General features: G+C 38.5%; 1 protein-coding gene across 1 annotated transcript in view; it reads right to left on the bottom strand.

Moving 5' to 3' along the window:
• Positions 1–12,216, bottom strand: part of TTC28 (tetratricopeptide repeat domain 28) — a gene marked incomplete at its 3' end in the record, with an annotated part of 610,006 nt that extends 597,790 nt beyond the window's left edge. Inside the window, 2 exon segments of the mRNA XM_077761493.1 lie at positions 247–525; positions 12,184–12,216. Of these exon segments, the coding sequence (XP_077617619.1) occupies positions 247–525; positions 12,184–12,216 (312 nt within the window).
• Between the last annotated feature and the right edge of the window lie 11,338 nt (positions 12,217–23,554).

Here is a 23,554-nt window from a genome sequence, read left to right as displayed (position 1 = left end):
GAAGCTGAGTGGAAAAAAATTTCAAATTTCAAACATACAGGAAAAGAATTAAACCTGAACATGGAGAGCATTGTTCTAAAGCATAAAAAGGGAAGCCATTCACTAGCATACCAGCTCAATGAGGCCATTCAACATTTTGCTGAAGTACAGAGTATTAAAATATTAATAACTGCAAATTCAATAAAATGTTACATTAAAATAAGAAGTCAGCACAAAAGTGTCTGTAAAAGTAAATGAAATTTCTACCTTTGGCCATTTTGGATTGAGAAGTCGAGCTTTGATTGCATCGTCCAGTGCCTTGTCATACTGCTGGATTTTCATATAGGCTGCAGATCTATTGCTGTATAAGATGCAGTTCTGAGGGTCAACAGCCAGGGCTTCATTGTACAGAACAATAGCTGTATGAAAATCTCCATCATGACAGGCCTGGTTACTCTGACGAACTTTCTCAACAAATTCAGCTTTGCTCAACACTGGTCCATCAGGACTTCTCCGACCAATAGTCTTAGCACCAAAGAGAGGAATCTACAAACAAAGAAACTTTGTCAGATAATCCAGAGGGTTTCTTTGTCTGAACTTCAAGAGAACAGGGACATTCTGGGGTGCCTGGGTGGTTCAGTTGGTTGAGCGTCCAGCTTCGGCTCAGGCCATTTTCATGGTTCATGAGTTCAAGCCCCACACTGGCCTCTCTGCTATTAGCGCACAACCCGCTTCAGATCTTCTGTCTCCCTCTCTCTCTGCCCCTTCCCCACTTGTGCTCTCTCTTTCAAAAATAAAAATAAATAAATAAAAGAACAGGGACATTCTTCATGGTCTACTTATACAATAAACTTTTATAGCCTGAAAGACAATAAACTTTCCAAGAAGCAGCCAACAGAGTACTTTAAATGCTTATGTATGTATATGTATATGTTTTTATACAAACATATATATAAAACATACATATTTAAGGATACTTGGGTGGCTCCGTTGGTTAAGCATTCTAATCTTTTTTTTTTTTTTTAATGTTTTATTTATTTATAGGAGAGAGAGAGAGACAGCGTGAGGAGGGGAGGGTCAGAGAGAGAGGGAGTCACAGACTGAAACAGGCTCCAGGCTCTGAGCCGGCAGTCAGCACAGAGCCCGACGTGGGGCTCGAACCCACGAACCGCGAGATCATGACCTAAGCGAAAGTCGGACGCTTAACCGACTAAGCCACCCAGGCGCCCCTAAGCATTCTAATCTTGATCTCTGCTCAGGTTCTTGTGTTCTTGTGGTTTATGAGATCGAGCCCTATATCGGGCTCTACCCTCACAGAGGAACCTGCTGCTTGGGATTCTCTCTCTCCCTCTCTCTCTGCCTCTCTCTCTCTCAAAATAAACTTTAAAAACAATACATATTTATATTTATATTTTTTTGATTGAGAGAATGAATGAATGAATGCAAAAGAACACTCAGACTTTTTCTTGGCAATTTACAGTTATATTAAGGGAAGGAGCCTGGCTGGCTAACTCAATAGAGTATGAGACTCTTGATCTCAGGACCTGAGTTTAACCATATGTTGGGTGCAGAGATTACATACATACACACATGCATAAACTTATTTACATTAAGGGAGAAAATACAAATATAAGCCAATACAGAAAGTATGATCTCATCTATATTGAGACAGTTGCACTCAGAAAATGAAAGAAACATTCAAAATATTAACTATGCTAAGTTATCTCTGGAAATAAAATTATGGATTATCTTTATTTTCTTATCCAAACATTATACAAAAGCATATGTTAAGTTCTAAAATTTTTTAAAAATTAAACTTTATAAACATAAATTTTAATGTACCAATGACTCTTTTAGCTGGCAAATTTGGTAATTTGGCTTCTACCATGGAATTTCAAAGACAAACACCAGTTTTTGGAAATCACCAAAAAGGAAAAGAAAACACCTGCCGTAAATTGTATCTTGGCAATTTAAGACCTGTTTTTTATGTTGATTTCTTCCAAATCATTAAGTTTCCTATGACTTAATAACACTGGCCTTAAAACCAAAGGGAATGAATGAGTCAAATATTACTCATTTTTAAAATAGGAAAATTATGAACTGCCTCAGAGTCCCAAGAGAAGAAACTTAAGACATCAGTATCCAGAGAGACCATTTGCAATTCTAAGCAGACTTGCCCTGAGTAAAATTAAAACAAAAAGTGTAAAGTATAATTTTCTTCCTCATGTCTTTCTTTAAGACTAAGTCCAGTCCCTCCATTCAAAAGAGGACAGGGGCACCTGGCTGGCTCAGGTGGTAGAACATATGACTCTTAATCTCAGGGTTATGAGTTTGAGTCCCACACAGGGTACAGAGAGAGATATTACTAAATAAATAAATCTTAAAAGAGAGAAAGAGAGAGAGAGAGAAAGGGCAGATCTGAGATTTAATACACCAATACTTAAAAAGCATCAGACCCCTCACAGAGGACAAAGGACAATTCCACAGAAAGGAAGAAGAAAGGCAGAGCTAATCTCCCACATAGACGATCACTATTTTTCCTATTTACAGGAATATCATGTCCTAGATTTCCATGACAATTTGAAACATTAAAAATATTCTTGGGGGGCTCAGGTGGCTCAATTAGTTGAGCGTCCAACTCTTGGTTTCCGGCTCAGGTCATGATCTCACAGCTCAAGAATTCAAGCCTCTCATTGGGCTCTGTGCTGGCAGTGCAATGCCTGGCTGGGATTCTCTCTCTCTCCCTCTCTCTCTCTGCCCCTCCCCTGCTTACACTCACTCTCTCAAAATAAAACTTGAAAATAAAATATAATATTGTAGAAATGCCAAAATATCAGTGTTAAAATTATATCCCTCAACTTCCTCATACTGGAAATGACAAACCAAGAATGTATTCTGTATGTATTAGTTTTTTATTGATATTTTAAATTATGATCATGAAATATACTGCTTGAAAATTAACAGACTATATAACATTTACCAAACAACAAGGATTTTCCTAAAGAGTCTTGATTTTTATTTTTTTATCTATATCAATCAAACCAATGTATGAGATATTGACAATGTACAAAACTGATTTCCTTTTGGGAAATAAAGTCATCAGGACTCCAAAATAAGGGGAGTACTAGCCATAAGTTATGAAAACCAATTCTGTATTTGAGAACTCAAGGGTATGACATAAAAATATAAATAACAGCCTTTAACAGTAAAATGATTAGGTTCAAATACAGCTTAAAAGTGAAAAAGACATGATTCTACTATTAGAGCATTTCCTACTTCTGAGAGTAATAATTTGGTTCATTGTCAATACAAATAAGAATCAAATTAAGAAAAGAAAGGTTCTGCATTCTACCACCTCCATATACGGTAATATAAAATAACATTTCCCAAATTATACACCCCTACAAACCCTAGGTCCTCAGGATGTTTGGAGGAACAAAGTAAAATGAGTTTCTGTTTTAGTGGACAACCTCCAAGCTTTTATTCTACACACTGTGAATCTGAGAGGGGAGATACCATACATACAGGATCAAAGGATCTTTTTGGTAGAGTATCTTCCCAGACAGGAAATTGCTAAAAACTCTGATATAAAGTAGAGCACCTAGCTGGCCCAGCTGGTAGAGTATGTGACCCTTGATCTCAGGGTCATGAGTTCAAGCCCCATGTTGGGTGTAGAACCTACTTAAAAACAAAAAGCAAACAAACAAAAGCCCTCTGATATAAATTACTAAATAAAGCCTCTGAGAGCAAAGTAAAACCCCATGGAAAAGCGCTAGTGCAGAAAGATCATAAATACTAGAGAATTCCAACATCATCACCACCATATGTCCATAAATTTAAAAGAAAAAGGCACTCTAGTAAAGTGTCCACAGAAGCTTCTAATGTGTCAAACTACGTCTGTTTCTAATAAGCTAGTTACAGTGTTGTTCTTAGGAGGCTAATAGCATTTTGTGTACAGTTTCAAAAAAGGAATATAATTTACCTAGTCCCTCTTTATCTTCTCTGCTATCAATAAATATGGCATGACAGAGAGGGGGGAAAAAAGGCCTTTGCATGTATTTTCAGATTATATATACAGTATTTAGAATAACTGGCCATATTAAATTCAGAAACAATTAGAGTGGATTGTACCATGGATATTTTAAAAAATAAAATGAAATTTCAGGGCACCTCAGTTGTTAAGCATCTGACTTTGGCTCAGATCATGATCTCACATTCCTGAGTTCAAGTCCCACATCAGGCGAGCTCATGCCCTGCTTCAGGTGAACAAGAGTCCCACTTTGGGTGAGCTCTAGCCCCACTTCAAGTAAAAACATGAGCCCACTTTGGGTGAACCCCACTTCATTCTCCCTCTCTCTCTCTCTCTCTCTCTCTCTCTATCCCTCCTGGGATTCTCTCTCTCTGACCCTCACTCAGTTGTGCTCTCTCTCAAAAAAATAAATGAAATGAAATGAAATGAAATTTTGAATCACTAATTTAATTAGGTTAACTGATTATGATATTCTTTCTTTCCTCATATATTTCCCATATTTACAGTTTATGGATGTCAACAAATATTTTCTCTGACCCTCTGACAAACTCATCTTGAAATGATAGTGGCAATAACACAGATGAAACAGGCTCAGAATATTCAGCCACACACAATTACCACACTGTAGTAGTTCCAGACCAGTTATAAATTTTGACTATTCAAATGAAATAGAAAAATTCTTATCCTTTATATCAAAAAATGATACATGAATCAAAGAATTAAATGTTTAAAATAAAACTATTAAATTATTAAAATGAAACAGAACAATTTTTTTATCATATAAGCTGAGGAAGGCCTTTTTAATGACAACACAACCTAAAGACATAACAGAAAAGACTGACAAATCTGACAACATAAAAGTTTTAAATATCTAAGTGGAAAAAAATAAATTTAAACAAAGTGAAAAGATGAGTAATAAATCAATTTTAAAGCTCTTTGCAACATCTAATAAAAAGCTAATTTTCTGGGGCGCCTGAGTGGCTTAGTCAGTTAGGCGTCCAACTTTCACTTAGATCATGATCTCGCGGTTCATAGGTTCGAGCCCCGCGTCGGGCTCTGTGCTGACTGCCAGCTCAGAGCCTGGAGCCTGTTTCGGAGTCTGTGTCTCCCTCTCTCTCTGACCCTCCCCTGCTCATGCTGTCTCTCTCTCTCTCTCTCCTAGAAATGAATAAAATATTTAAAAAAAATTTTTTTTAAAAACGCTAATTTTCTTACTATATAAAACTCTACAAATAAAAAAAATCCAATGAACAAAGAATATGCACAAGCAGATCATAAGAAAGGAGATCCACATGGCTTTTAAGCACATTTTTTAATGTGTGACTTTTTTTTTTTAAGTAAGCTCTAGGCCCAACATGGAGCTTGAACTCACAACCTTGAGATCAAGAGTCACATGCTCTACCAACAGAATCAGCCAGGTACCCATGACTTCAGTTCTTTAAAAAAAAAATTAAACCTTAAAATATTATTTTTCTTCTCTCATACTAACGGAAAAAAAAATTTTCAGTACGTTTTCATGGTAAGGGGGATAAAGAAAAATTTACATTCATACATTGCTGATAGAAGTGGAAACTGATATGATTTCATTATAGAACTAAGGAATAGCTACAAATGGTACATATCCTTTGAATTCTAGAAATTTTTTCCACTTCTGGTAATTTATCCTGCAGATACATTTACCTATGTAAGCAAAGTCACATATACAAGATATTTGTAACAGCATCATTTGTATTAGCATGAGGTTAGAAGTAATCTAATTGTTAGACAACAGGAAAACAGATAAATTAGTTTTCATTAGATCAATATAATTAGATCAATAATTGATACTACAAATCCAGCCAAAAGAATGAGGCGGCTTTTATATACTGATATGGAAAGACAGAAAAACACAAGATGCAGAAATGAGATTCAGAATATGTTATATTCCATGAAAAAAGGGGGGAAGGAAATAATACATAAACATATACACTCTTACATGCTTAAATATATATGGATTAATTATTCCAGAAACTATAGATAAACCAGCAGAGTAACTGCCTCAATAGAATATTATTTCAGGACTGGAAACTAGGATTAGGAAAGTATCTAACATTTGCATTTTATACTGTCTGATATTTTACTATATGTATATATTAGCTATTTTTTTTCAAAATATGAAAAAAAAAAGTCTCAAAACAGAGCATAGCTTACTTTTATATATCAGGGCACACATATATAGTTGTAGAATCTGTTCACTTTCTAAATGTGTCTGCCTGAGAAGACAAAAGAGAGATACAAAACAAGTCTTTGTCACCTGTCCCAGAGCTGCACAGCCTACAGGAAGAGGGCTACCACTTTTTAAGTCTTACAAAGTCATTCTCCACTCACCAAGTTATTATTATGCTTAGAGAGTAGGAACTTTTTTGAATTTATACCAAAGTCCCATATGGATAACACATATTAGTCGTGTATTTTAAAAAATAAAACAGGTAAGACAAAATCTTACTAGAGAATTGACTTTATAATAAAGAATTCAATGTACATTCCAAAACTAAACTATGTAATACCTCAAATTAACAACTTTGTGGATGGGTTTACAAGATGTGACATAACAAACGGCAGGATTAATAAACTGGAGGAAAAGTCCACAGAAAATACCCAAAATGAAATACACCCAAAAAGAAAGGGGTGGGAGAGAAAGTAGGTACATAAGAGACATAATAAGAAACATGCCCAAGAAGTCTAACACACCTATAGTGAAATCCCAGAAGAAAGAGAAGAAAGTAGAAGCAATATTTGAATACCTCATGAACAAGAATTTTCTAAAACTGATGAAAGACATCAACACAAAGAATACTGAACCAACTGCTTTAAGAACTTCATCCAACCCCAAGATAATATCACAAAGAAAACTAGACCTATACACATCATGGTCAAACTCCTAAAAACCAAAAACAAAGAGGAAATGTTAAAACAGACAGAGGAAGGGAAAAGGCACATTATCTTCTAACCTAGAAGTCTATACCCAGAGAAAATATTGTTCAAAAATGAAGTTGAAACAGGAGCCATCATACATTGCTGGTAGAACTTTAAATGGTAAAGCTATTGTGGAAAAGTTTGTCACATCCTCAAAAAGTTAAACATGGAGTTATAATATGACCCAGCAATTCCACTCCAAAGCATCTACCCAAATGAATTATTGTGTTCCACACAACACCTGGTACTCAAGTATTTATAGCAGCATCATTTATAAAAGCCAACAACTCAAATGAATGAATACACAAAATGCAGCATAACCAGACAATGGAACAATGAAAAGGAATAAACTACTGATACACATGAGCACATGGATGAATCTTTAAAACACTATGTTAAGAGAAAGAAGCCAGACATGGGCCACACTTTGTGTGATTCCATTTATATTAAATGTCTGTGAAAGGCGTGCCCATTGAAACAGAAAGCAAATCACTGGTTGCCAGGGGGCTAGAGGCAGGGGAAAATGGTTGACTCAATGAGGCTTTTTTTTTGAAGGTGATGGAAATGTTCTGGAATTAGTGGTGATGGTTGTGAATATACTAAAAAACACTGAGTTGCACACTTTTAAATGGTAAATTTTACGGTATGTTAATATATCTCAATTTTTCAAAAGGTAAAATAAGTATTTGTTGTTTTTTTTTTTTAAACAAACCAAAACCAAGGGAATCCATCAACAACGGGCCTTCACTAAAAGAAATATTGAAGGAAAACAAGCTAGGAAACATAGAAATGTAGTAAGAAAGTAATAATAATATTATAATTATAAATAAATATAATTATTATTATAACTATAATCATTTGTAAAATTTAAGATAGATAACACAAAATATAGGAGGTAATTAATAAATGGAGATCAATTAGTAAACATGTTTTATGTCAGACTGAGAAAGTCACTAGAAGAAAGCATGTATTTCTAGAAATTATAAAATGTATAAGCTTGCTGGGGCGCCTGGGTGGCTTAGTCGGTTAAGCGTCTGACTTTCGCTTAGGTCATGATCTCGCGGTTCGTGGGTTCAAGCCCCGTGTCGGGCACTGTGCTGACTGCCAGCTCAGGGCCTGGACCCTATTTCAGAGTCTGTATCTTCCTCTCTCTCTGACCCTCCCCTGCTCATGCTGTCTCTCTCTCTCCTAGAAATAAATAAAGATATTTTTTAAAAAATGTATAAGCTTGCCAATCCACAAAATGCTAATGTAAGAGACAATTCATAATTGTTTACTTCTCTATTCTCACTAAAAATTCAAGCATTTTTAAGGTTTTAAATTTCAACATATGCAATTAAAGCCACTAAATTTTGCAGAAAAGGAAAAGAATTCTTTAGAAAAGAATTTTAAGCTGATGACTGGCTATGATTAAAATAAATATAATTAAATAAGCAAACCTTATTTTTTATATATATATTTTTTTTATTTGAGAGAGAGAGAGTACACAAGAGGGGGAGAGAAGCTGAGGGAGAGAGAGAATCATAAGCTCAGCACAGAACCCAACACAGCACTCAATCCCACAACCCTCGGATCATGACCTGAGGAGAAATCAAGAGTTGATGTTCAACCAACTGAGCCACCCAGGCACCCCAAGCAAATAAGCTTTAAAATCAAAATTAAGTTGGTGCAAAATTAGAATGTGACTCTCTCTCTGCTCTTGCTAAGAAAGTATGAAAGATTTTTCTTCATCTTTTAACATAATCTTCATAGAAAACAAAGATTGTGTGTTTTGGCAAAATAATTTCCTGTGCTGACTTTATCAGGTGTTTAATTACTTAAGAAAACTGAATCTTTTTTTTTTTAACTTTGTTTTAATGTTTATTTTTGAGAGAGAGAGAGGCAGAGCATGAGTCAGGGAGGAGTAGAGAGAGAGGGAGACACACAATCTGAAGCAGGCTCCAGGCTCTGTGCTGACAGCGCAGAGCCCGACGCAGGGCTCGAACTGACAAATCATGGGATCATGACCTGAGCTGAAGTCCGGCGCTTAACCATCTGAACCACCCAGACGTCCCTGAATCTTCTCTATTAAAAGAGCTATGGGAGCTATGGTTTTTTAGCTTTTGTTAGTTGGGTTTCTTTACAATGATATAACTTTCTGTATTTGCCTACAAAGTCTTTGACTGCCACAATGGTTAAATGAATGGCTGTTGTTTCACAATAACCTATTTGACCAAGTATTTTAAAACCTTGGATATTTTTGACAAACTTCCCCAAATCAAATCCTAAATGGAGTTATTTTAACGTTGGGATGTTTCAGAGTGTCTCTGAAACATCTCAAAAGATTTATTCTCTCTCACCTTCCAAAAATGAAAATGTTAAAATAATTAGGGCTATTTGATGTTACATTATATTGAAAGCATTATCAAAAAATAATTCTAAGCCTTCTTTATGTTGTATTTGTATACGTATACCTTATAAGTATGTTAGAAATTGTATAAAATGCTTAGAAATCTGATATGCTCTGGTACCTAATGTTATCAGTCATAATTCCAGTTATTTTTAAATGTTGTGTATCACAGAAATAACCAAATTTCCTTGTTGATTCCATTGTAATGAACTCTCATCAGATCTTTAACAATGGGCATTTTAAATCTTTTGTCATTTACAGAGTTATTGTTTCACTCAAATGTTTTGCAAAACAGTTTCTGCAAAAGTGTTTCATTGTCAAGAAGACTCATGGAGGGGTATCTGAGTGGCTCAGCCAGTTCGGTGTCCAATTCTTGATTTCAGATCATGACCTCATGACTCATACGTTCAAGCCAGGCATCGGGCTCTGCACTGACAGTACAGGACCTGCTTAGGATCTCTCTCCTTTTCTCTCTGCCCCTCCCCTGCTCATGCATGTTCTCTCTCTCCCTCGCTCCTTCTCTCTCGCTCTCTCTCTCTCAAAATAAATAAACTTGAAAAAAAAAGAAGATTCGTGGAAAGGACTTTGACAAATACAAGGTTCTGACAGCTTTAAAATCGTAAAGTATTCTTGAATACTGAGAACAAACTGAGGGATGATGCGGGTGGGGGAGAAGGGAAAAGGGTTGATGGGCATGGAGGAGGGCACCTGTGGTGATGAGCACTGGGCGTTATATGGAAACCAACTTGACAATAAACTATGAAAGAATAAATAAATAAAAATAAAGTAAACTGGATTCAAGCAAAACAAGTACTATCTACATGGGACTGAATTAACTAAGGAGGAATATTATAAATTTGTATGACTTTTGTTTGAAACGTTGCTGACTTCTTAATGTTTTCAGATTTTTCCCAGCTTTAAATATATTTTTTCTCTTAGGTACCTATGACTTACAATTTGGTAAAGTACCCTGTTGTAAACAAAGATAAAAGATTTACTTGTTCTCCTCATTTGATCCATCCATAATTCAGAAATTCCTGAATATTCTTTTCATAGCACTTTAGTTTTTTTTTAAATTTTTTTAATGTTTATTTTTGAAGGAGATAGAGAGGCAAAGAATGAGTGGGGGAAGAGCAGAGAGAGAGGGAAACCAGAATCCAAAGCGGGCTCCAGGCTCTGAGCTGTCAGCACAGAGTCCGACACGGGGCTTGAACTCATAACCCATGAGATCATGACCTAAGCCAAAACCAGACACCCAACCGACTGAGCCACCCAGGTACCCCCCTCCCGGCTTTTTTTAATGTTTAGTAATCAAGCCAAGTTAGATGCAAACAAATTAGTTTTATTATGATTATCTTCTGAGGAAGAAAAAAATGGGGATAACTGTAGAGAGAAAAATTATGTTTGTGTACCTCTGCCTATATTAGCCTCTAATACTGTCAATTGCCTTTAAGGTTTTAATATATACATATTAATGGACTAGATCCTGAATTCTAGTTTCCTCAAATTTCTGACTACAACTCTCCAAATTAATATTTCCAATTTTCTCCCACCCTTCTAATTTAGTCTCCTTAAGAACAAAGACTCCCCATGAATCTCCCTAAAAAGGACTATACCAGGGCTTCCTCACTACCTAGTCGGCAGGCAAACATCAGAGAGTTGGGTCTGTGGGATATACCCTTGAATCCTGGGTATATATCTCACAGCTGAGTAAGTCTCCACCTGATATCTATACACCAACTGGAGGCCTCAAAATCAAATTAACTAAAAAAGTAGAAGCTGACATCTCCTGATGCAACATCAAGACTTCATACTTTAAACATGAAATCCTCTCTTCTCTTTCTTTCCTTTACTCTAGCATTGGCCTGGAAACATGCCATCATTCATGTCTCCCAGACCACTGTTAAGGGTAGCAAACTTTCCACTGCTGGATTTTTCATCAAGAGCTCTGATCTGTCCATGATGCTAGAGACCTCCCCTCCCCCATCTTTCTCTGTCTCTGGTTAACAACCCCAAAGTTGGGGAACTTTATGTACAAGCTCTATACAAAGAAAGGGACATAAGCAAGGATAACAAGAATAAAAACAGCCTGTGTGGTCTCTAAACCCTTAAAATTTTACTGGCTTCCGTAGCTGTCACCTTTCCAGTACTGAGCCACGGATTGAAATGGGAATTACCAGGAGGCATTCATGATTCAAGATTTGCTTCCTTTGGCAGGGCCCTACTTCCCCGGCCAACACCACCTGCTGCACCTGGATTAACACTCATGGAGAAGTTGAAACTCAGTTACATAAGATCACTGAGCAAGGCACTTGGCTTAAAAAAGTGACACCTTCAAGGTGCCTGGGTGGCTCAATTGCTTAAGCATCCAACTTCACCTCCGGTCATGATCTTAAGGTTTGTGAGTTCAAGCCCCTCATCAGGCTCTGTGCTGACAGCTGAGAACTGCAGCCTGCTTTGGATTCTGTATCTCCCTCTCTCTTTGCCCCTCTTCCCCTGCTCGCTCGCGCGCTCTCTCTCTCTCTCTCAAATAAACATTAAAAAAATTGTTTTTGGGGCGCCTGGGTGGCTCAGTCAGTTAAGCATCTGACTTCAGCTCAGGTCATGATCTCACGGTCCATGAGTTTGAGCCCCACGTCAGGCTCTGCGCTGACACCTCTGTGCTGAGCCTGGAGCCTGCTTCAGATTCTGTGTCTCCCTCTCTCTCTGTCCCTCCTCCCCTGTTTGTGCTCTGTCTCTCAAAAATAAATAAAAAATGTGAAAAAAAAATTGGGTTTAAAAAAGAATTGTTTTTAAGTGACTCCTTGAATGAGGTCTTTCTTTGACTTACCCGATTTTGATTGGTTTGGGTCTTAGGGACCATGGCTCTGAAGTGAACTCCAAATGTTGGGAATTATCCTGCTTATCGGTCATAGCAGTCTCCCTAGTATGCTATATTCTCTCAAAGGCTTTAAATACATGTTTATTGACACTTACCACCAAGCAAATGATCTTCCTAAGATTGGAACATCAGAAAAGGAACAAAGAGAATGACTAACTTTAAAAAAAATATTAACCTGAAGTTGTGCCCTGTAAATATAAATGAGATGAAGCAACCAATGTCATGACCTATGAATATCACACAAAGGACCCACAAAAACTTCAAGAACTTCCAAATAGGTGGAAGTGACATCAATGATTTAAACTTTTATCCTGTCTTTCAGTTAACCTGAGACTCTGATCAAAAGGGATGAATTAGGGGCGCCTGGGTGGCTCAGCTGGTTAAGCATCCAACTCTTGATTTCAGCTCAGGCCCAACATCAGGCTGAGCTGGCACTGGTGGCACAGAGGCTGCTTGGGATTCCCTCCCTCTCTGACCCTTCCTTGCTTGCATCCTCCTACCTCCAAAATAAATAAATAAGCTTTTTAAAAAAATGAATTGTTGTGGTGGCTCAGTCAGTTGAGCGGCCAACTTCAGCTCAGGTCATGATCTCGCAGTTTGTGGGTTTGAGCCCCGCATTGGGCTCTGTACTGACAGCTTAGAGCCTGGAGCCTGTTTCAGATTCTGTGTCTCCCTCTCTCTCTGACCCTCCTCTGCTCTCGCTCTCTCAGAAATAAATAAAAAACATTTAAAAAAGTAAAAAAATAAAAATAAAAATAAATGAATTGCTTAAAGAAAAAAAAAGGGAACAACAGGCCCAAAATGGAGTTCATTTGCCCCATGACAGCAAACCGAGACTTATCATCTACCTAACTGTAGTTTCAACCTCTCTCAGGGATTAACCTTTAACAACTCAGTCTGAAATTACCTGATCAGCACTAGTGAGGTAATTTGCAGGACAGACCCTCCCACTCCCCACCCTTCCCCCAAAGGAAGATGACCTTGCCTGAAACAATCCACTCTTTGTTAGAAACTTCCTTTTTCTGCCCCCTTCTGCCTATAAAAGAACTCCATTCCGTGGCTCCCCAGAGCTCTTTTCTACTTGATGGTCAGAATCTGCCTCATTCAAGAATCACTGAATAAAGCCATTAGATCTTCACATCTACTCATATCAATTGTTTCTAAAAAACATAAGTCTGATATTCATGACTGTGTGTTTCTACACTGTTCTATTAATTTGAGATGATTATAAATAAGTTGATACCATTTTATTAGGTAAACAACCAACCCCCCTCTTTGAAGACTAATGCGGAAAATAGCAGGCCCATCCCATGCCCAGGAGGTCTGTGTTTGCTCCCTCCAGCCCATCATAACAACAGACACTCAAAACACACAGGTCAAAATTAGTTATCAAAAGGGGCACCTGGGTGGCTCAGTCGGTTGAGCATCCGACTTCGGCTCAGGTCATGATCTCGCAGTTCATGGGTTCGAGCCCCGTGTCACGCTCTGTGCTGACAGCCAGCTCAGAGCCTGGAGCCTGTTTCATATTCTGTATCTCCCTCTCTCTCTGACCCTCCCCTGCTCCCGTTGTTTCTCTCTCTCAGAAATAAATAAAACATTAAAAAAAAAATTAGTTATCAAAATGTCAAATTCAACCAAGTTGAATACACACAACTTAAACACATAAGCATAATTTATATGTCACGCCATTAAAATGTTAAAGTACCATTTTTCAGCAATTATGACAAATAATAAAAATTCCTAAGGGTATTACTTATCTCTGAACTTTCTAGTACTTTCGTGCTCTTCTTTTTTGAAATGCATTTTATGAGAAGTGAACTAGTGAATAAAAACCACTAAATAACCTTTGTTCCTGTTACAATATCCATTTTTGTAAAACAATGACTCATACAAATATGAAATAAACACACATCAAAGACTAATTAATGAGTGACCCAGTAAAATGTTACAATCAATTCAGAGGAGAATTCAAAGTACCCCACATGTATAGGCAATCAGAAATGCTGAAATGAGGGGCGCCTGGGTGGCTTAGTTGGTTAAGCGTCCGACTTTCGCTTAGGTCATGATCTCGCGGTTCGTAGGTTCGAGCCCCGCGTCGGGCTCTGTGCTGACTGCAAGCTCAGAGCCTGGAGCCTGTTTCAGTCTGTGACTCCCTCTCTCTCTGACCCTCCCCTGCTCATGCAGTCTCTCTCTCTCTCCTAGAAATAAATAAGGAAAAAAAATGCTGAAATGAATTTCTAAATAGATGCAAACTGGCCTTTCCAGGGGAGGAAGAAACTGAAATCAATTGCCCCCCACCTAGAAATAGTCATTTGCATATTTATGGACAAGAATAATTTGTACTGCTATCAGTTATCTACAATGAACAGAAGTATAAAGTAGTTCAAAGACCATGAAAGGTACAAACTTCATAGAATCTGATAACATTCCGGGCAACCTACTTTTCCACTGAAGACACCCAAGTAATCTTTTTCCAAATCCATTTCAAATCTTTCACAATTTTGCCAGGAAGTCCCAAAGTGAAATGCACTGGGATCAAGGAAAAGGAACTATCTTTTACTGAAATAAATATGATTTTAAAAAAGCCTACCATCAGATAATTAGGAGAGGGTGCTGCAAATAAACAGACTCAATCCAGAACCTAGAAATGCATAATTGATGAATATATAATTCTCTGCGTATTCAACATCAATCAGAGGAGAATGAAACCTAGGTCAAAGTATAGAAATATAGGACTCTAAACTTGACAGTTACCAATACTCTTACTAAGTCGATATTTTAATAAGGGTCATGGTTGGCAGGAAAGGTCCTTGATCACCCTGATGTGATACAGGCCAGGGGCAAACAGCCAAGAAAGAATTCTTGAGGCATATATGGTGCAAAAAGGTGTTTTTATGAAAGCATGGGCACAGGACTCATGGGCAGGAGGAGCTACACTGTACCTGTGAGGAAAGATGGATTATATACTTTTAATGGGGGGTACAGATAAGAGATAAAGGAAGTTTCTAAAGGAATTTTCATCTGTTAAAGAAGACTTACAGGATCCTGGAGGTCTGGCTACTGTCAAGATAAGAGTGATTTTTGCCTTTAGCAAAGCATTAACATTAAGGCAGTTGTGAATTCTTTGAGAAATGTCCTACTCTGCCTGTTTCAGGTATTTGTCAATGGGCTGCAAACTGTAAGGAAATTGAACTTTATCGATTTCTTTTGCCTTTGTCCTGATCAACCTGACAAGTGTTGTGTAAGGTATAAAACATGATTACAGTCTAACCCCTCCTCCACTTCCATCTTTTTAAAGTTAAGTTTTAGAATTTGAAATCACTTGGGGTGCCTGGGTGGTTCATCGATTGGGCCTCCGACTTCGGCTCAGGTTATGATCTCACGGTTCATGGGTTCGAGTCCCGCGTCGGGCTCTTGGGCCTCAGACTTCGGCTCAGGTCATGATCTCACGGTTCATGGGTTCAAGCCCCGCGTCGGGCTCTATGCTGACTGCCAGCTCGGAGCCTGGAGCCTGTTTCAGATTCTGTGTCTCCCTCTCTCTGTGACCTTCCCCGGCTCACGCTCGCTCGCTCTCGCTCTCTCTCTCTCTCTCTCAGAAATAAATAAAGCATTAAAAAAAAAAAGAATCTGAAATCACTTTAACAAAATCTAGATCAGGGCTCAGCAAACTTCAACTGCCTCTTCTTAGAAATAAAGTTTTATTGGAACATAACCACATCCATTTATTTATACATTGTTCAAGTGTGCTTCTGTGTTACAATGGCAGATTTTAGTACCACAACAAAGACTGCAGCCCATAAAGCCTAAAGTATTTACTATTAGGCCCTTCATATAAAGTTTGCCACCCTCTGATCTAGATCAATCACTGCCAATACTTTCTCCTCTCTTGACTCTTTTTAGACATCAAAACCTTTTTCTGATTTCTTAATTGTACATTTTTAAGACCACTAATTGAGAAAATACAAACAGCAAAGTCTACTCTGAATTCAGTATTGTCTTTTAATAAATGTATATTTTATAAATCAAACAGTATCTATACAAATGGGGGGGGAAGAAGCATGCATGTAAACAAATTATTTTATTTACTCAGTCTACAGGTAATTCTTGGTATACATGTGAACTGAACCATGGACTCCCTTGTATAGCTGGGGTGCTGGGATGAAAGAGCACCTGACTCCACGGGTCCCATGCAGACCAGGTTTCGCCTCTTGCAGCTGACAAAATCCAAAGCCAGAGAGACAACAGTGGTGAAACAAACAAGGAATTTATTTCAGTAAGGCCAACACTGGGAAGACAGGGGACTAGAGTTTCAAAGACTGTCTCCAAAGTGCCAAAAAATACTTCCAGGTTTATATAAGGAACATGTGGGACAAAGGTCGGTGGGTGTGTGCAGGTGGGCAATAAAGATCAAGTCATTGTCAGGGGGTCCATCAAGAGGGGTCTTGCTGGCTGAGAGCAGTCCTTATGGCTTAAGGAGGGTAGTTTTCATCCCCCTCGGTAGATGCATTGCCCTCAGAGTTTCTTGCCTAAGTTAAGAGATGCAGTTACAAAGAAGAAAATTAAAAAGTTTGAGGTCCAAATGGAGATTGTTTAAGTGCTCTTTCACTTGGAGTCCACAAAACAGTTGGAAACAGTGAACTTATAGAAGTGTCCTAGCTACAGAGAATAAAAGGCTTTGATGCCTAATCAACGCTGCTATCTAACTGTCACCAGAAATATCTTGATGATGAGTAACATAAGGCAAGCTGAGGACAAAGCACAAGTTTACAACCCACCCCCCTAAACCCCCACACATACACCCCCGTGGGATATGTGGGATATTCCTCAGGCACTCCTGGCTGCCCGAGAACAAAGGAAAGAAAACAACTGGTTAACTGATAGAGCTCACAGTCATACAGAACATTAGTTTACAAGTATCTTAGTAAATTGCAAGAAAAAGGCAAACTTATCAATAGCCTCATGTCCAGAAACTTATAGACTCAGTTTCTTGGAGCCCCTAATATCACCCTCCTCTCCACAGTGATGTGGGGAACAAAAGCAAGGAGGAAACGGCAAGTGAAATTAAATTTCTTTACAACCTGCAGCCCATTGACAAATATTTGAGGTAACTACAGAGTATAACATTTCTCCAGGAACCTCTCACTGTCCTAATGTTAATGCCTCATTAGAGGAAAAACAACCTTAGCTTGATGATAGCAAGGCCTCAGGTATCTTAGAAGTCCTCTTTAGCATATTAAACTCCTCTTGGAGACCTTCCTTTTTGCCTTTACTTCCTCAAATCCATAGTGTCTAACAGTCACTCTTCACACCCCTTGTTCAGCTCTTTCTTTTTTTTTAATTTTTTTTAATGATTTATTTATTTCTAGGAGAGAAAGAGAGACAGCATGAGCAGGGGAGGGTCAGAGAGAGAGGGAGACACAGACTGAAACAGGCTCCAGGCTCTGAGCTGGCAGTCAGCACAGAGCCCGACGCGGGGCTCGAACCCACAAACCGTGAGATCATGACCTAAGCGAAAGTTGGACGCTTAACCGACTAAGCCACCCAGGCACCCCTGTTCAGCTCTTTCTGCCCATGGATCTGGTCCCTGTGCTTTAATAAAGTCACCTTTTTGCACCAAAGACATCTTAAGAATTCTTTGTTGGCTGTTAGCTCCAAACCCCCACCACTGCAAAACCTTATCATTGATACCAACTACACTCTTGTTTTTACCAGACATTTTTCAAAATGCAAAAAACCAATACTCTGGTTTCTCTTCAGATCGCATAAATCTTTCGCCTTTTACAAAATGTAAAAAACCTCAGTAGTCTTGGTTTATTTAGTTAGTTAAGGGAATATTTTGTAGTAATCTGACCTGGAGAATTCAAAGGGGAGTTATACTACACATAACTGAAAGTTTATAGGAACATTTGTGAGATTTTGTTCTATAGTTTATGTGAATGTCTGCTTAGAAATTTTTCAGATCAAAATCTTCTAAGCCATGATTTAATTGCAGAATTGAGATTATCATTTGTTTCAGGACTGAAACAGACAAATACTTTCTCAGAAAATGCTGTCAGGCAACAGAATGGTCCTTCAATCAGATGAGACACCAGGTTAAGCATCTCAATATTGCAAAAAGGAAACTGACTGCATCTTTACCATTTGCCCATTTGATCCCTAGTGTATACATATGCCCTCAGGGTACACCCTGTCCCAAGCCTTCATCAGAAAATACAACTTCTTATTGTTTGCTGTGTAGAAAGGTTTTTTTTCCCTTTGTTACCAGCTGGATCTTAAGACCTGACCTTCACTGCCCACCTGCTTGTACTCACTAACCTTTGTCTACATTTTTTTCTTGAGCTCTTCCTTCTTTCTTTCCAGCCTACCTCTGAACTAAGAGGAAGGAAACCCAAAACCACCCCTCAGGTGACAGCAACCGTCTTGACAAGACCTCCCACTGGCTCAGACCACCCAGACCTAGACCACCTGAGCTAAACCCCCTAACGTTTGTTCACCTACAGAGATGACCATGGAGTGATCCCCAGAAAGAATGGCAACTACCCTTAGCTCATTATAATACTAAAATCCCCATCAAAGGAGGAGCACAAGCCTCATTTACATAACATACAGTGTCTGTATAGACATGTTTCCTTATGGCGCCATGTGTGACCTTATTCCCACCTCAACACAGGATGACAAGGCTTCCCTATCTAAATATTCATCCTAATCCTAAACAAAAGGGACCCATTCTCTCTCCCTCCTCCCAATCCCTTCTCTTTTCTCTCTCTTTCTCTCTCATTCAGGGAGTTGCAGCTTTGGAAGCTATTCCCCATAATCTCCTTATTTGCTACAAATAAACTGTCTTTGTGCAACAACTCACCTGGTACAGTTTCTATGACCCACCAAGGAGGAAACCCATGTTGGTTCAGTTACACTTTCATTAGCTTAAATCTGCCTCCTGATCATTTCCACCCATTGGTCTGAGTTTTCTGCCCTAAACGACACATTAAGTGTTCTGCCTTCAGATATTATACCCAACTCTCACCTCTTTTATATGCTTCTTACAGTATGTGTATTTAAGACCATTGTGTGCTGAACTTCTGTCCCTGCAACATTTCCTTTTCACTTGGGAGAAAGAGCAAGGGAGAGAAGATGAGAAGGAATGAGTACATTATAAAAGGGCTGGCTGGATAAGTTAGGGTGCCTGTTCATTTCTATTTGATAAGCTATAGCTCTCCCACCACTTCCCCATTTAAAAGCCCAAGTGCCCTCAGTAATTTGTGAGGGCTGAAAAGCAGCAATCTTGTAAATCTTTAATTAAGGACTATGTACACCTAAGCCAGTTAATGCCTTCACAGAACTGAGAGGCTGCTAAAGGTATGGACAGAAACTATACAGGAATAACTGCCCAGTGGCTTTTAAGACTATAACACTATTTTCATTAATGAATACTAAGACTGCATTCATTAACTTAGTGATTGAAGATAGTTCATGCTGAGCTTATATGTAACCCAAAGCTTCTTCCCATATTATGCTGATAAGTAAGGTTTGTTCACAGTTGTTGTTGTTTTAATGTTTATTGAGAGAGTGTGAGCAAGGAAGGGGCAGAGAAAGAGAGGGAGAGAGAGAATCCCAAGAAGGCTCCATGCTGTCAGCTCAGAGCCCAACTAAGGGCTTGATCTCATGAACTGAAATCAAGAGTCAGATGTGGGGCACCTGGATACTTAAGTCAGTTGCGTGTCCAACTTCAGCTCAGGTCATGATTTCACAGTTCGTGAGCCCCATATCTGTCAGCATAGAGCCCACTTTGGATCCTCTGCCCCCTCTGTGCCCCTCTCCTGCTCATGTGCACACACTCCGCTCTCTCAAAAATAAATTTTTTTTTTTAATTTTTAAAGAGTCAGATGCTTAACCAAGTGAAACACCCAGGAATCCCTCATGTGTTTTCTAACCTAAATGGAAAACTCACTTATAATTGATGAGTTTTACCTTGGTTTATCAACATATTCACTTATGGAGCACATACTCTTGCCAGGCATTTACTAAGGACTGGACATAAAAAAAGAAAAGAAAGCAGACATGGCTCCTGCCCGCAAGATTACAGAATATATACTTTCATTTTATTGTTCTAGTATATCACTATCCCTTTGAATTTTACTTCTTTCAGTGTAGTAGCTACCCATCTAATATCTGTGAAACTCTCATGCCTTCATCCAAAAAATAGTATTACTGCCATGAGACTAGATTTAAAAACTAGAGTCCTGTGTTTTGGTACAGACTTCCTGCAGGGTTTTTTTAATCACCTCTATGATTCTCTAATTCAACAAGTTTATTATCTTTAAATCTACAAGAGTCATGTCCATAAGATTATCATGGGATACTTTATAAGAAAATCAAGATCTACTAGTCATCTTAGAATCCTTATAAAAAAAAAGGTAATGACAAGTTCTTAAGCAAACCCATGTTGGCTACTAGCCTTTATCCCCTCTATCTGTAATAGCCAGGATCAGTCAGAAGACAGGAATCATACCTGTTATTTAAAAAGACAGAACTTAATATAAGATTTGTTAACGAGTAGGAAGTTTCTAGGTAAATGGCTGAAGGGGCAAAAAGAGAACTCCAAGGAATCAGAGGTAGCAGCTGCAGAAAGCAGCTGTCATGCTCAGGGCACAGCTAACAAAAGCTTAGAGAGGGGTCCAGGCCACATAAAGTCAGACTTCTGAAGAGAAGGCGCCACTCAGCTGGGGCTGGTGTCTCAGAATTCCACAGACAGAACCCACGGGCCTGGGACTCCGAACTCTAAAGAGGAGCATTAGTTGCTGGTGCTAGCGGTCTCTGAAGAAAGCTTGATGAAACCAGTCCTCAAGTGCTGGAAAAACTACAAACAGGATCCGGTCACAGGCCGGTCCTGCTGTTGCCAGGATGAAGAAGTGTTGTTAGGGTGTCACTCACGAGAACAGTGGAGAGGAAGGCCACAGGAAGCAAAAGAGAAAGACCAAGTCCCTCCCTGCCTGCCCGTCCAGCCCTTTACTGCCCCCAATCTGCCAGTCACAGGGAGCGGCAGACAGTGCAAAAATGTGGCTTTGGTGTCCCAGGCCCCAGGTTCACAAATCAGAAAAAACAAGATAGATTTGGAGCTAAGATATAACTTAATTGACAAAATACTTTCTATCCTAAGGTCACATAATCTGTTTAAAATAATATACAACTTCATGCAGGGCATCAAAATGATATTGATCTGTATCCAACACTTAATGATCTCCTACTCCCAAGGAGTCATAAAATAATGGTAGTAATAATAGCAACAACAAAAACCACATCTAACATTTATTTAGCAGTTACTACATTCCTGGAACTGTTTTGAATAGCATATATGTATTAGTTCATTTAATCCTAGCAGCAGCCCTGTGAAGTAGGCGATGACAGTAGTCTCACTTTATAGACAGGACAAGGGGGTACAGACTTTATGCTTTTGATCCCTACGTACGCTACCGTGCCATACACACAACTTCCTCTAAACTGAAGTCAGCCTTTGAAGTGCAACACTGGTTGAACAAAACTTGCTTACACGCTTTTTAAAGTTTATATATGGATGTGTAGCTAGATAGAATATAATTTTCTCACATGTGGAATATTTTTCAAGACTCTATGCTGAGAACATCCAACCTGGAAACAAACTCCTGGTACCCTGAACAATAAAGGATAAAATAGGCAGAAAATTAAGCAATGAAATGATCTTCCACACTGCAAAATAAAACAACTACCTTCACTATTGTCACACTCAGAACTCAGAAGTTAATTCGTGGTAGATATGTACAATTTACTTTATAAATTGTTATTTTGATAGACTGGGATATTCTCACAAGTATCCTGGGATGAGAATATAAAATAATCTCTGATCATTAACACTAAATACATGTCTTATATGCAATCTGTGTAAATGTAAATTTAATAAAATATTTTTTACTTTCTTGCAGTACTGCTAATCATAATTATATGTGTGCTTCGTGTCATGACTGAGGATTCAGCATTACAAAAAGCTGATGTTAAAACACTGCTGCATCTAAAGTTACTATGTACAAAAAGTAATAAAATACTATCCAAGAAACAAAATTTTTTAAAAAAATTTTAGAGGCACCTGAGTGGCTCAGTCAGTTAAGCGACCAACTCTTGATTTCAGCTCAGGTCATAATCTCACAATTTGTGAGATCGAGCCCTGCATGAGGCTCCATACTGACAGTGTGAGGCCTGTTTGGGATTCTCTTTCTCCCTCTCTCTCTCTCTGCCCCTCCCCTACTTGCACTAGCGTGTACTCTCCCTCTTTCAAAATAATCTTAAAACAATTTTTTTTCAGTCAAATCAATACAAATTTCACAACTCCCTCTGTAAAACCAATCAAAATACTATGACAATGGTAGGAAAACAAGCACAGTTTAAAACGTTTTCACTATGTAAACACATGATAATTCCAGCTCTTCCAACCTCAATAAGAAATAAATTATGTACCGCAAAGTATAAGAGTAGTCATATGTCTATACACCTGCTGCCCTGTTTACCCATCTTATAAAGGGCCCTGCATTGGGCTCTGCGCTGCTGACAGCACAGAGCCTGCTTGAGATTCTCTCTCTCTCTCTCGCTCTCGCTCTCTCTTTCCTTCTCTCAAAATAAACCAAAAAAGGGGGATCAACTGGGTGGCTCAGTTGGTTGTTTGACTTCAACTCGGGTCATGATCTAATGGTTAGAAAGTTCAAGCCTCACATCTGGCTTTGCACTGACAGCACAGAGCTTTGGATTCTCCGTCCCCCTCTCTCTCTACCCATCCCCCGTTTGCACTCTTTCTCTCAAAAATAAACATTAAACCAATTAATTTAAAAAATGTAACTGTGTAAAATGTCTCCAGTCAACTATTTCAACTCTCTTTACTTTAATAAATAAGCTCAAAAATTAATATTCATTAAGTAAATACCCACATTTTAGCCTCACAGGAAATTCAAATAATATACTCCAAAGAAGAATTAATTTCTAGAATCTATTTTTTTAATGTTTTTATTTATTTTTAGGGGAGAGAGAGAGAGAGAGAGAGAGAGAGACAGCGTGAGCAGGGGAGGGTCAGAGAGAGAGGGAGTCACAGACTGAAACAGGCTCCAGGCTCTGAGCTGGCAGTCAGCACAGAGCCCGACACAGGGCTCAAACCCACAAACCGCAAGATCATGACCTAAGCGAAAGTTGGACACTGAACCAACTAAGCCACCCAGGCACCCCATTCTAGAATCTAATTTTTAACAAGAAAAAAATTTATTTCAGGAAATTAGAATTTTCTGTTTCGCAAACCTACCTTGGA

Source organism: Crocuta crocuta, unplaced genomic scaffold (genome assembly GCF_008692635.1).
Source record: "Crocuta crocuta isolate KB4526 unplaced genomic scaffold, BGI_CrCroc_1.0 scaffold348, whole genome shotgun sequence".
Lineage (NCBI taxonomy): Eukaryota > Metazoa > Chordata > Mammalia > Carnivora > Hyaenidae > Crocuta > Crocuta crocuta.
This window is presented reverse-complemented; position numbering and strand designations above follow the sequence as displayed.